This window comes from Thalia democratica, chromosome 4 (assembly GCF_965202585.1).
Source record: "Thalia democratica chromosome 4, ktThaDemo2.hap1.1, whole genome shotgun sequence".
NCBI classification, from domain to species: domain Eukaryota; kingdom Metazoa; phylum Chordata; class Thaliacea; order Salpida; family Salpidae; genus Thalia; species Thalia democratica.
Genome location: NC_139168.1, coordinates 79345266 through 79359345, shown reverse-complemented (window position 1 = coordinate 79359345; position 14080 = coordinate 79345266). Strand labels below are relative to the sequence as shown.

The 14080-nt window shown below is 25.0% G+C and overlaps 1 protein-coding gene across 1 annotated transcript; it reads right to left on the bottom strand.

The window, feature by feature from the left end:
- Positions 1–10145: 10145 nt before the first annotated feature.
- On the bottom strand, positions 10146–13801 carry LOC145834935 (uncharacterized). The gene is made up of 3 exons (XM_082942467.1): positions 13693–13801; positions 12243–12400; positions 10146–10715 (listed from the first exon to the last, which is right to left on the bottom strand). The coding sequence occupies exons 1-3, from the start codon at positions 13777–13779 to the stop codon at positions 10604–10606; spliced, it is 357 nt and encodes a 118-aa protein (XP_082798593.1). The 5' UTR covers positions 13780–13801; the 3' UTR covers positions 10146–10603.
- Positions 13802–14080: the final 279 nt, after the last annotated feature.

Sequence of the window (14080 nt, the reverse complement as noted above, 5' to 3'; positions counted from 1 at the left end):
TTAGTTTTGAAACTTTAAGATAATAGCTTTATCCATGAAGTTGGAAATTAAGATAAAATTAAACCCTTAAAATATAGCTCTTGTATTAAAACAGGTATTAATCAACTTATAAGTTTAATCTGGTTTAAAGTATCGTTCAATTGGAGAATGTTATACTATCAGGCAGCAAAGTTAAATGGGTAACTGGGGCGATTATAAAAATGAGTTTGGGAAACTTGCTAAAAACGTGCAAGTCCAATCAAACCTTAAAAACATGCGTGTAAGTTTTACTCTTCAAATTGAAATATTTTGAAAACTAGCATGTAAATATTCCGCTTAAATCTCCTAAAATTCTTCAAGATGTTACTTAAATATTTAAAAGCTACAAGTTTTTAGCAGCTATCTTAGTATAAAAAGTGATAAAATCCAATTTTATATCGCAATAAGTAGACAATTGTTTTGCTGAAACCATGTTGTTATAAGAACTTTAGTAGGTTTAATGTTTGTTTGTACTAACAGAATTAGAATCAATTAGGTTATTATTCGAATTTTTGCAATAAACTAAGCTAAATATTATGTATATCTAACCAAGTGATCAATGTTAAAGATTTTAAAAATAGCTTTGTTTTTACATTTGAAGTAAGTTTAAATCGAAAATAAAAGTTTGTTTTTCTTTATCAATGTATATATAAAATTATAAATGCTAAAAAATATACTTTTTTTAGCCATTATATACCTAAGTTTTTTTTTTTATCTAACAACTTAAGTATAAAAGGTTCGTAACTAACGGTTTGAAAAATAAACTTTTCTTGATTTCGGAGACCTTTTTAAAATCAAGAAGTTCAATAAACTAACTCAACTAAACAACTTTTTAATTTTGTTGATGACAAAGATCTAGTCTGACATGTACATGTTTACTGAGTCTAACATTTTTAAATAAAGCAGGTACCACGAATTACTGTTAAAACCGTATTTGTTCTTTAAAAAACTTTTTTATAAAATCTAAAACAAGAAGCAACTTTTGATATACTTAATTTTTCATCAAACTCTTGTTGCTGCTTATACTGAAAACTATTGAAGGTTTACTTCATTATACTTTTACAACTTAAAATATTTTAGACTTAAACATTTATATTAAAAGCCAATAACAAAAAACGTGTCAAAAAACAAACTAAATATCTAAGAAGTAAAGTTAGTTTTAAATAAAATAAGTAAAAGCAAATATTAAGACATGAATTTATCAAACCCTTTTTTTTTACATCTAATAATAAGGAAACCATCAATTGTTTACTAAAACATCTTTACAAAAAAATCTTTGTGTAATAATACTACAAGAGTTGTTACATAACTCGAGCTTTGAACTAAAAAACAATAACTGAAAAAAAGATATTGAAACTATCTAAAACAAACTATTTTATGCAACATACTTTGTCTATTTGTTCTGATGCATTTTCAATACTTTAATCGTTGTGTGTCAAACTTTGTAAAGACTTTTTTTCTTATGTGTTCGTAGGCAGGATATATTGAATAAATTCTGATAAATGTTTTCTTTAATCAGTTTTTTAGTCTTATCATAGCACAAGTTTAATACATGTTCTAGGTGATAAGCATTTCTTCAAATTTTTAATAATACAAGTAGTGAAAAACTAATCTCAAGAAGTTATTTAAATTAAAGTCTACAATAAAATAGGTTTATACTTATATTATTCAAAACAGTTTACCCATTTGTATTGATTTATAAAAAAAAACAATACTCAGAAGTCAGTCTGTTTTAATATTAATTAAATTAAATTCTTGTTGAAAAGAGGTCAAAAATTACAAAGTATTAGCTTTGCAGTTAGTTAAGTTGCATATGTTTGTAAGTTTTATGATATACAGATTAAAAACAAAAAATAGTTTTAAAACTATTTCTATTTTATGTAAAATTTAGTTATTTTATTAACATAAGCTTACTTACTATAAAATAATGTTATTCATCACAATAAAAATCGTTAATGATAAATAAAAACTTGTTAACTGAATATCTTCTTCATTCTCAGCAAAATAGTTATAAGAGCTGTGTTCAAAAAAAAGTTTATTTTATAGAATAATTTACACAAATAATAAAGACAGTATTCGTTGTTAATAAGTTTAAGTACTACTAATAAAGTAAATACTATCAAATAAATATTAAACTATATCTGTGGTAAACGATTTATTAACCGAAGCTTTTTTCTACACCAGATCCTTATACCAAACTTTTTGAGCGCTTTTTATTTTGTCGTTCAACAAACAGTAATACAATAAAAACTTGAAGTAAAACTTATCAAAATGTTTTCGATTTAAATATGTTTCAGAAAAAATAAAGCAAAACAAAAATTTATTTTCGTTACTTTACTTATTCTGTTGTGCAACATCTAATTAGTTTATAGAACTGTATATATATTTAAACATGAAAACAAACTAGCATTATATTTAGTCTTATTAACAATACTGAAGTTATATTTTTTAAGAATATTGCAATCACTAAGTCATATTGCTTAAGAAGAAATAAATCTATTTTCAAGAAAAAGTTTTAATTTTTTTTTTTAACTTTTTCTTTAAATAATATGAGAAAAAAACAACATAAAGATATTTAGACTTTTCTACATCCAAACATAAACTTATAATCATTACTGTCAAGTACTTTTTGAGTTTTGTGTAAAAATCACTTAAAACTTTTATTACGATCCTATCAAGTAGTTTTAGCTGTATATCTATTATATGTAACTTTTAAATTAGTATTTTAATTCGTAAATACCTTAACGAAACTTTTTTATTGTGTAAAACTAAGATTATTACAAACAGGCTATAAAAACAATATTTACTGTTGTTTTAATAGTTTGTAAAGTAAAGAAGTACTTACACTTACTTAAAAAAGGAATAAATTTTTTTGAATACTCAACTCATATATTATTCAAAATAAAATTCTTAGAGTTATAGAGGTTTTTTTTACTAACAAAAGTATACAACATGTAGTAAATTATGCATTTGAACGATTCCGCTTGTTATGAACAAACTGTCATTTTTTCTCAGACTAGACTTTCTGTGCATGTAATCAAAAACTAATCATTACAGACTTAATTTCATAAGAAGTCCTTAACAAGACATTAAAAGGTATTCGTGGTGTACGACTCAATAACTGAAAGCTTCCTTTGTGCACCAGGTCCTTAAAACAAATTTTTTCAGCGTTTTTCTTTTATCGTGCAATTAACAATAAAGCAGCCTTTACTATTGTTCTACAAATTTCATAACAGTTTAAACTGCTACTTTATAAATTATTTTAAAGATAACAATGCTCAAACAAACAGTGATTTTTTTTCTTGTTTGTACTTTGTAGTAGTTATAGTATTAATGGCTTTTCAAAATACTTCGTTTTACTTTCCAATTTTTACAAAATATTACACTTATTTCCAATAGTTTTGGGAGATTTTCTATAGACTTACAGGATAAAATTGTAAAATTAGCCACTACAACTCTAACAAACACTTAAGAACATTAATTGTTAACTTTTAATAACTCTGCAATTAATTAGTTCTGATCTTTGAAAGTTGGTTAAATATTAAAGTTTACTAAAATAAAATTTTACACCAAAATTACAGTTTAAACAAAAAAAACTACTGTGCAAATTCGTTTATTATAAAAATTACTGTGCTATACATATTACAGTATTTTGTTTTGTGTACTCATAGGTTTAAGAAATCAGTTCATCGAAAGTTTTTTTCGTAAACAAAAGGAAAACTTTTTAAAAGCGTTTATTTTCTATAAACATATCTAATTAGAAAATATTTTTAAGGTCTAATCTCAAAGTGAATCATGTTATGTATTTAAGATTAATTAACATAAAGTTAAAAGTTAATGCAAAGTTTCAAACTTAGCTTTAGATTAGATTACGTTTTTTTTTTACCAATGACAATCAATAGAACTTTCATCGTTCTAAGCTTATCATAAAAAATGTTAAACAAACATTATGAAATAACAAAATATTAGTACATAGTATAAGTTTTAAGATTACAGTATTTCTGAAAATAAAATAAGTTATTTTAATTCGCTTCTTATACAAAAAAAAGTTCAACAAACCTTTGAAAACTTAGAAGTGCATTCAAAAAATGCAAGTTTATAAAAGCAAAAATTTACTTAATTCCTGTAAATCTTAAATAGTATCTGCAACAGTATATTGGCTGGTAAAGACAAAACATCAGTTTATTTTAGCTGAACTGTCCTAGACAAGACATAAAACTATATTAGTGGTGTATGAATCTGTAACCAAAAGGTTTTTTCGTACACCAGGTTTTTAGACCAAGCTTTTTTTGTTTTATTTTTTTGTCGTTCAATAAAAAACAACTAGTTTTGCTTTACTAACTTAAGTAAAATGAGTAGAGCTTCGTTTAACAGTGTTCAATTGTAGTAAGTTGCAAAGTTTTAAAATAAAAGTTTTTGTTTATTTTGAAAGAATAAAAACTTTGATAAGCATAAAATACTAACAACTCTTACTTATTTTAAGAAATTATTCAACTTGTACTAAAAAGTATGTAGATTAAAACCTGATATTTATGTTTTTTAAAAGTGCAAACAAACTTTTTGTTATTCAACTTTTTTAATAGTATGTATAAGTTTGATTAACTATATCCTTTTCCTTTTATACATGGCTAATATATTGAAAAGTAAATTTTACAAATATATAATCGCAGACAAGTTGAATTTTAGGTTTGCCAGTAAATAAGTTGGAACCGAAGAATTAAGACAATATTTCTGTTTCTAGTGGCTAGAGATGCTAAAAAATAAACAACAAGAAGACTTTTTAAATCAAAACCTACAATTACTTATACTAATTTTAGCAATTGAAACCAGTTTTAAGATAAAAAATACCTAATACTAAGTTAGAAAAAAGCAAAGTTAAAAGACAGTTGTTGAAGTTATGATTAAATAAAAAGTCTTTTTAAACTTTCATATAAGTTTGTACAACACTAGCTGTATTTCATAAAAAGTTATGTAGTTTTTTTTCAATTTTTAAAATTTTGTAAAATCTAAAATTTAATACAGTCCTGGAAAAGATGTAAACTGTATTAAAGTGGTTTAGATTAAAGTATAGACATTAAAGTGTGGATTCGATAATCGAAAAGTTTTTTCGTACACAAGATCTTAGGACAAATTATTTTAAATGTTTTTTTTTTGTCGTCCAATAATAGTTCAATAAGAAGTTGTTTAAAAAGTAAAAAATTTCGATTATTTATGTTCTTTTTATAAGTAATCGAAAGTTCTTAACAGTATCTTAGAAGGGTTTTAGAAATATGTGTATATATTTTGTTTGGTGAAGTCTGTAGAAAGGGTTTATTTTGGGGTTAAAATTATCAATTTAGTACAATAAAATAAACTTTTACCCTGAAAAATTATTTCAGCATTTAATAGTCATTTTGAGTAAAAGTTTGTCTTTGTGTAACAAATTTATATATGTATACGTGAATTTACTACATACTTGCATATTAATATGTGCTTTGACTTTTTAATCACTTACAATTAATTTAAAAAATAATAAAACTTAAAACTTTTTAAAAGTAGTTGGTTGACTTAAGTTGTAGTGCTTCATATCACTTAAAATATTATTCATAATAAGAATAAGCGTTTATAATGTTTCTGAACAAAAAAGTAATCTTTTTAGTTTTATGTAGTTTTCAAGTAATATAATAGCAAACCAAGTACTAAAAGTAATAAAACTTTTAGAAGTTAGTTATTAAAAGCAAAAAAAAACAATTAGTAGTAATCAAATAAGCATTTGCACATAATTAAGTTGTAAGATATTAATGAGGTTTTACCATAAAATAATTTAGAACATCAAGTTTACAACAAATACTTTAACTAGTACTTAAAACTATCAAGATTTAGCCGACTTTCAAAGTTTTTAATGTAAAGGTGAGTGTTGTTTTTGAAATTAAATTACAGAAGTTTTCTAAGCTTTTAGTCAAACTGTACTCCATATATCTTTCCTAAATTATGAAACAATTTTTGTTGAGTTGTAGTATGTTTTATACTAAGACAATTGTATAAAATAATAAAAATTTTGTTGGACAAATTGTTTTGATAATTTGATCGATAAAAAAGTAAGCGCTCAAGAAGTTAAATCCAAGAACTTAAGGTAAGAAAAAAACTTTTCGGTACACATTTAAATATATGCACTTTTTAACTAAAAGTTTTCAAGGTAATTTTTCTACGAACTTCTTTTTAAAAATTATTAAAGTTTTATCTTTATAACTCTTAAAAGTTATTAAAATAAATCAATAAAATAGAACGATCTGAAAATACTTTTGATTGAATTTTACACTTGAAATAAAATCAAACGCCTGACAAAACTAAAATCCATAGCTTAAAACTTTATCCCTCGTTACTCTAGTAGTTTTATACTAGTTTTACAGGTTTGTTTTTAAATCTTGTATAAACAATTATTTCTTATAAACAAATTCAATTATCTTATAGGAAATATCGAGGCATATCAGTGCAAAGATTAATAGAAAAAGATATTATTTTGATTTTAAGGGGTTATAATTGACTTTATTTGACAATCTATCATTCAATACCCACAATCATTACTTTTATTTTTGCAGTTACTTTTATAGTCTTTGAAAAATTACTTTCAAAAACTAATAATTTTATTTTCTATTTATCCAATACAAAGTTTTAAATAAGTCTTAAAAAATTCTTAATGTGAAGTAATTTTAAAACTTCATATAAAATTAAACTATTGCTTGCTAGTTGAGTTTTAAAGCACTGATCAATTTAATCTTTATTAATTTTAAACTTACAACATATTTCAACTAAACTAGTAAGAAGCTAAATATTTTAGTAAATATTTTCAGTATAAGAACTACTGGTGTATTATTTTTTTTAAAGAATATTTTTTTTCTTACTTGTAGAAACAACTCTTATACTAAACAAAAATGTTAAAAAGTAGTTTAAGTCTTATATTAATTTTGTTATCCTGAAAAACACGATTTTTATTCTGATAAAAACTAATTTAAAAAAAGTTATGACTAAAAAAATTAGAATTGCTACATATTTGAAACAGCTAAAAGTAAAGCTTAGAATTGACAACAGTCTGCAATGTATTAGCTTGAGAACAACTTGTTGAAGCAAAAATAATCCTAAAACTTTAGTCGCACACTTTAAATTTTTTAATTATTAAAAAAATAGTACAAAGTAGTGCTTACTGTATGATTATTAGATTGCAATTTAATAATTTAAAATAGCGTTACAAGGCCGATTAAGACTTTGTTCTGGTAAATCTGGCCCGCTAAGAAATAAAATATGCCCACCTTAAAACTTACATTAAAAGGTATAAAACTAAGCTTACTAACATTCTAACGTAGGCTATAGTTTAATTGAATTTATACAGCTTATTTAAAAAGAAAAACTAATTGTAAAAAAATTATTAATAACTATTATCTTATAAAAAAGTGGTATTAAAGTTTAGTTTGCTTATGAACTTACTTACAGTGAAATTGTAAAACATATGAACACATCCTTTAAGTAGGAGTATTGTTTAAACCAGGGTTCTGTAGGCCAAAATGAAACATTTTAATTGATTACAATTTGTGCAAAACAACTAAAACTGAGTTTCACATACTTTAAAACTGTGATTTTGGTCAGATTTTAAGTAAACATTAGTGCTTGCTAAACTATCAGTTCATTATGGCATGGTTGCCACTGCTCAAGCTGAAAAAAAATTCCTGACTTTTCCTGACTTTTTCCTGACTTTTTACCAAAAGTTTCCTGACCTTTCTAAATCAAACTTTTAAATTAAACTTGTTCTAAAATACATAATCAAACACTTGAAACAATATAAAGCTTTCAATCTAATTTCAATACAGGTTAAAAACAACAGTTTTTTTACTGAATTCTATCATCAAACTTCCAGTACATCACTTAAACCATTTGTGTATGATTGACGTTTGTAATAAACAGCTCTATCAGCAAAGTACTTGTATTATTACCTTATAAACACAGCTTGTCTGAAAAAGACCCAATCTTTTAGGAATTCCTCGCATAAATGTATCTAGATAAACAAACGAAATATAAGGAGTTTTTACAATTAAAACCTTGAATCAATAATGAACTTCCACAACTTAAACCTTAAAACAATAATGAACTTTTACAGTTAAAACCTTAAAACAATAAAGAAAACTTAATCAAACACTGTTTTTTTAAATGTATGAACTAAAATTTATTTTCTCCGATTTTTTATTAGCACTTCAACCTCTTCATCTAATGAAGATATTGTTTCCTTCATCTGAACTGCATTCCGCTTCATTTTCTTAGTTAAAATCATTTGCCTCCTTTTATTTATATCGCTCTCATCTGCTGCCCCTACACTTGTTGAAGAGAATCTTTTCTCTAAATCAAGCCACAACTTGTGGGCTTCATTTTTTTTCTTTTGGCCTTCATTTATTTTTACTTTCATTTATAAAATATTTCCTCTATCATTTAGTATAAAATTTATAACAAAAAAATTTATTCTTATTTACTTTAAAAACTTAAGTTACTCTACAAAAAATATAAATAAACTTAATCTTGGAATATACCTCTCTTATAACTTATTTATAAGTTAAACTTTGAAAAAATTATAAAGAGGTAAAGTATACACAACTTGTTATATAAAATACTAAAGTAAGTACTTCGTTATAAAAAACTCAATTATTTACTTAAACAAAAAACACTTTAATTCTAAAACTACGCTAGATAAACTTTTGTGTATATATTGCAGTTTTACTATGGAAATGTCCTTGCTACAGATCATTAATACTAAAAAGCTTACAAAATCTGCTTGTTCAAAGTAGGGTACTTGTTCAATATGTTAATGAAAAAATTTGCAGTTTTATAAAGGATATTTTACTAATTTGTACCAGATGAAGGCATTGGAAATAAAATCAAATATTTTTGTAAATTTCTATGAAAATTTTGGAGTTTTTTTCGAACTTAAAAAGACTTTTAATTAGTTTTTACCATTTGAAGGCTTTGGAAAACGAGGAATTTTGTAAATTTAAACTGACAAAATCTGACTTTTTTTTTTAATTTTATCAAATTTCCTGACTTTTCCTGACTTTTTTTCAAAACCCCCATTTCTTCCTGACTCTTCCTGACTTTTGTAACTTTTTAAATTTTTTCCTGACTTTTCCTGATTTCCTGACTTTTCCTGACCGAGTGGCAACCCTGTTATGGTCTTGTTTTCAAGCTTTTATACAATGATTATAAATTATCACTGTCAAAATCTATTTTTGTCGTTAAATTTATTAACAATATAATTTTTTTTTATAGTTATACTGACAGTTAAACCATATAAGTCAGGTTTTGCCAAACTTTTTTTCATTAGACTACCTTTGCAATAATTAAAAAAGCAAGCTCCTATAATGTTTTTTAAAAATTTACCCCAAAACCTTTATTTGCACTTTATTTTCAAGACCAGATTAACTAGTGCAAGTTTCAAATTATTGCGTTGTGGCCCCCTATGGCTCCTTTACTGGTCACGGCTACTAGTCAACATTTGGCCCCTCTGCAGCTAACGGGTCTTATATTTCCGAAAAGCCCCTAAGGAGAACACTTTGTGGAACCTTGATGTAAGTAGTAGTTCTAGTTTAAAATATGAATATGCAAATTATATGAAGTAATAGGAGTCTAGAATAATGATAAACGTTTTTGTTTAAAATTGTGATCAGGTTTTATAGGTTTGAAGAAATAATTTTTAAGGAAATAAAATTCAAACTCATATTGTGCGCAAAAACATGTATAACTTTTAGATTTTTTAAAATAAAACCTTTTAATTATCTTATTCAACTCAATGCATAGTATAAAATATATATTTTCAGTGTTTTGTATAAGTAAATATGAAATACAAATATAGTTAGTTACAGTTTCTAAAACGACAATAAAATAAGTAAGTTATAGAACCGATTGGTCTTTATTCAAATAAAGAAAACAAAACTCGTGGAAACTATTAAAATAATAAAATTTTTACAAACAAAAACTAAACAATTTCAATTTCAAATACTAAAATAAGACTCATAAAGCTATAAAACATGAGTATCAGTAAAAGTTAAGTTAGTCTAAAATTTGTTTTTTATTAGTTTGCAATATATTTTTTATTAAATAAATAAGTGCTCTAAAAGCTTAAAAAAGTAAATGGCAAACAAAAGTCTTTGCAAACATTTAAACTAAAAAATATTTTTTTCAATAATATAGTCATGTTTAAAAAATGACTGAGATAAAATATACTTTTAATATTGCTTTACCAAGATTATTATCTATAAAGTAAGCACAAAATCAATATTTTGTAGTGAAAATTTCATGTGTTTATTTTTCAATTACTAAACATTAAGAGTCAAAAATATTTTAAATTATTTAGCAAAAATTTAAAACTTTATGTAAATAACCTTTGTGCTTATTAAACTGTTTAATAACAAAGTGATAAACTATACAAGTCTGGGCCTTTAAGTATAAAAGACACTAAAAAAATACTAGCTTCTGGACTTATTTCAATTAATTACTTTGCAGTTAAACTGTACGACCAGCTAAAAGACTTGTAGAACCACTGCATTGTGCAGAAAAGTATTGTAACTGCTTACAAGTTGTAGTATGCATACAATACACTGAGAAAAGTGTACTTCATCAACAAAACTCCTTTGAACCAGCTTTTAGCTTCTTCATCTGTAGCTTGGTGAGTCTCTTCCTCTCTGTTACAAAACAATGTGTAATTATTTACTAAAATATATTACTTTTACTTATATTATGTTTAAAAATTCATTATTTAAATATTTGAAATTAAAATGGGATGAAGGTAGTCTGCCTCTTTTGATTCTAAAGACCGGACAGGATTGAAAAATTTACTAAATAAAAAAAAAGAATAGGACAGGATTCTATTTGAATGAGAATTGAAAATCTTTGTTTTTTAATAAACGAGAGTTCTCTTCTAAGTGTGTGTATAAAAGTGAGACTGATTTTTTTGATGGTTCTAAGCATTTTATAATTTTTTTATTCTAATATTTGACTTTTTTTTTCTTTGTGTATATCAAGCTCAATATTATTTTTATAAATATATAAATGTTAGATCATAAACTATGATATTTGTATTGATCAGGGTTTCCCAAAGTTGGCCTTGGGGGATATCTTAGAAAATTAGGGGGCCATAAGCTGCAAAGGGGCCAAAGGGAGGCTGTGACTAGTAAGGAGATCACATGGCAATAACTTTAAACATACACTAGATATTATGGAATGAAGCGCTAAAAAGAAAAGGCTTATGCGTATTTAAGGGTATTTAAGGTTAGTTTTTTTTTTTTGAGAAATCTAAATGGGGGGGCCAATTGCTTTTTAATTTCTTTAAAAGGTGGTGTTATGAAAAAAAAAAGTTTGGTAAACCCTGGTATAGATAATTACTAAAATTGTGTGTAATTTAAATGTACTTTTATATTTTATTCTACAGAATATCCATTACAAACTGTGGCTGACACAACCATTTTCATTTTCGATCAACTAATTAAAATTCTTTTTTAAAAAATCTTTTTTATCTAGTACTTTAACCGTGTTACCTTATAGGTCCTTGTTTTCTCAAAAAAATCAGTGAAAGTTTAGTTTTTAAGCAAAAGTAGAGTGTTAATTTTTAAGTCTACAAACTTATTTGTTTGTATTTTTTTGTTCACTGAGTATTGGTTTTTCAAAATTAAGTATTAAGATTAAAGAAAAAATATATTAATGCCACTTGTTCAAAAGCTTTTTGACCATTTATTAGGAAAATGTATACTATGTAACTGACATAAATTATTAACTCAGTCTAAGAATGTTTTTTTTTTCTTCATAAGTTTTCCAAACTGAGTGGCAACTAAACTATATGTTTGAAAGCAATCTTACAAGACAAAATCTTATTATTATAAAAATGTATAAAATTTAAAGTATAAATTCAATAATAAAAATCAAATTGTTTTAATATATTTAAATTTATAAAAAATATTCAATTTATGCTAATTGTTTCAGAGCTATGTAGCTCATATGTTTATTTAATTATTAATATAAATTGATATTCTTTGAATGAAATTAAAAACTTTGCAACTAATTCAGTTACTGTATGAAAATTCAAAAAAAATAAACAATTCATCTGTAAGCTTAAAGTTATAATAACTTATTAACTAATTCTTTTCATAATGCTTATGAACTTGTAACTATCTTACAATTAAGTTCACTGTAAAAAATTACTGAACACTATTCACCTGTACATTTCTTCTTCATAATCCTGACATTCTTCCTCGTAGAAATCTTCTTCTTCAACTTTTAGTTCCTCCTCTGCAGTCAGATACATCTTCATCTTACTGTCAGTGTGCAAACTCGTATACTGTGTTTGTTGAGCTTGGACAGTTTTGCACAGTTTCTGTTGATTTTTTTTTTTATTTAGAGTTTTTTAGTTCAACACTTTATTATTTTACTTTTAGTTGTTACACAATGTTCATAACATCAAGACAATTATTTTGAGTAAGCATTTTTTTGATGCACACAGACAAATTCATTAAATTTAAAAATTGTGCAGACCTGTGTGTTGTGTTTGTGAGCTTGAAAGTTTTTGCAGAGTTTCACATGTAGGTTGAAAAGTGAAATTTGCAATTTTTAAACAAAACTTTAATTAAACTTTAAATAAAATCAAAGTTTCTCAATGACAATTTTCTCATTAGTTAAAAAATTGTTCAAACTTGTATATTGTGTTTGCTGAACAAATACTTTGCAAAACTTACAAAACTTTTGCAATACTTTACAAATTGAAAAAACTGAATATTTTAAGGGCATAGGGGGGGGGTAAACACCCTTTTTTGGTTTTTGATCTTATTTTATATAGTTTTTACTAAGTTACAAGATGCTTTTTACAGATTTTAAAAATTCAAAATAATTTTTGAGATATAGCCAGTCAAAGTCGGAGGCAACAATAGGTTTCTTATGGGAGGCACAAACTAAAACAGCAAAAATAGACTATTTCACTAAAAATCTATCTTCTCCTACGTTTTTTGAGATAACTACCTCAAACTTTCAGGAAACGTTCCTTGATATATTTAGAAAATTCTGTCGGAAGGAATTTTTAAAAAATTGAAAAATAAAAAATTTATAAAAAAAATAAACAAAAAAAACAGTTTTTTTTTAGTTTTTTTATTATAAAATTTTTATTTTTTAATTTTTTTAAATTCTGTTCCGACAGAATTTTCTAAATATTGCAAGGAACATTTCCTGAAAATTTGAGGTAGTTAGCTCAAAAAATGTAAGAGGAGATAGATTTTTAGTGATTTCTAGTTATTTGCCGTTTTAGTTTGCGCCTCCCATAAGAAACCTATTGTTGCCTCCGACTTTGACCGGCTATATCTCAAAAATTATTTTGAATTTTTAAAATCTGTAAAAAGCATCTTGTAGCTTAGTAAAAACTATATAAAATAAGATCAAAAACCAAAAAAGGGTGTTTACCCCCCCCTATGCCCTTAATACTTTAACTGTACGCAACATGGTATTATTATCACAGTAATCTTGAGTAAGTTTACTTGTGATGCATACAGCCAAAAACATTTTTTATGGCAAAAAACATCAGCCTTTTACTCCAGCAACCATAAATGTTGTATATGGGCAAAGGCAAGTGTGTTACAACATTTGTAAGTTTGCTAATTCCTTATCTAGTTTTTAAGAAACCTGCTGTGTTACTGGAACGTACGTTGTTGAATTGAGACTTTTCAAATGCCTCAAGCTTGTCAAGCAGCTGGATTTCAGGAGAACCATTTTTAATTACAAACTAGTTCCTGTGAATGAATATTTGTTTATTAAAAATATTCAATAGTACAAAATGTAAAAAAGCTTATGTATTTGAAAAAGCAATTTTAGAAGTGTTTCAAATGTTTAAATTTTTTCAAACTAGTTCCTGTTAGTTTAATTATATGTATCATTTAATAATACTAGTAGATATATGAAATGTTAAAAGCCTATGTACTTCAGAAAGCTATCAAAAAAGTTTTTCAGATGTTTAATATATCAGAAAATCAATCTTTAATTACAAGAGAACTTTTTTTTTCAAATAAATTTT

Coding starts and splice junctions, on each gene's coding strand:
- LOC145834935 (XM_082942467.1), bottom strand. CDS start 13,779: ATGGTTCTCCTGAAATCCAGCTGCTTGACAAGCTTGAGGCATTTGAAA. Junction 12,401..13,692: donor ACGTTCCAGTAACACAGCAG/GTTTCTTAAAAA, acceptor AAAAATCAACAG/AAACTGTGCAAAACTGTCCA. Junction 10,716..12,242: donor TATGAAGAAGAAATGTACAG/GTGAATAGTGTT, acceptor GTTTTGTAACAG/AGAGGAAGAGACTCACCAAG.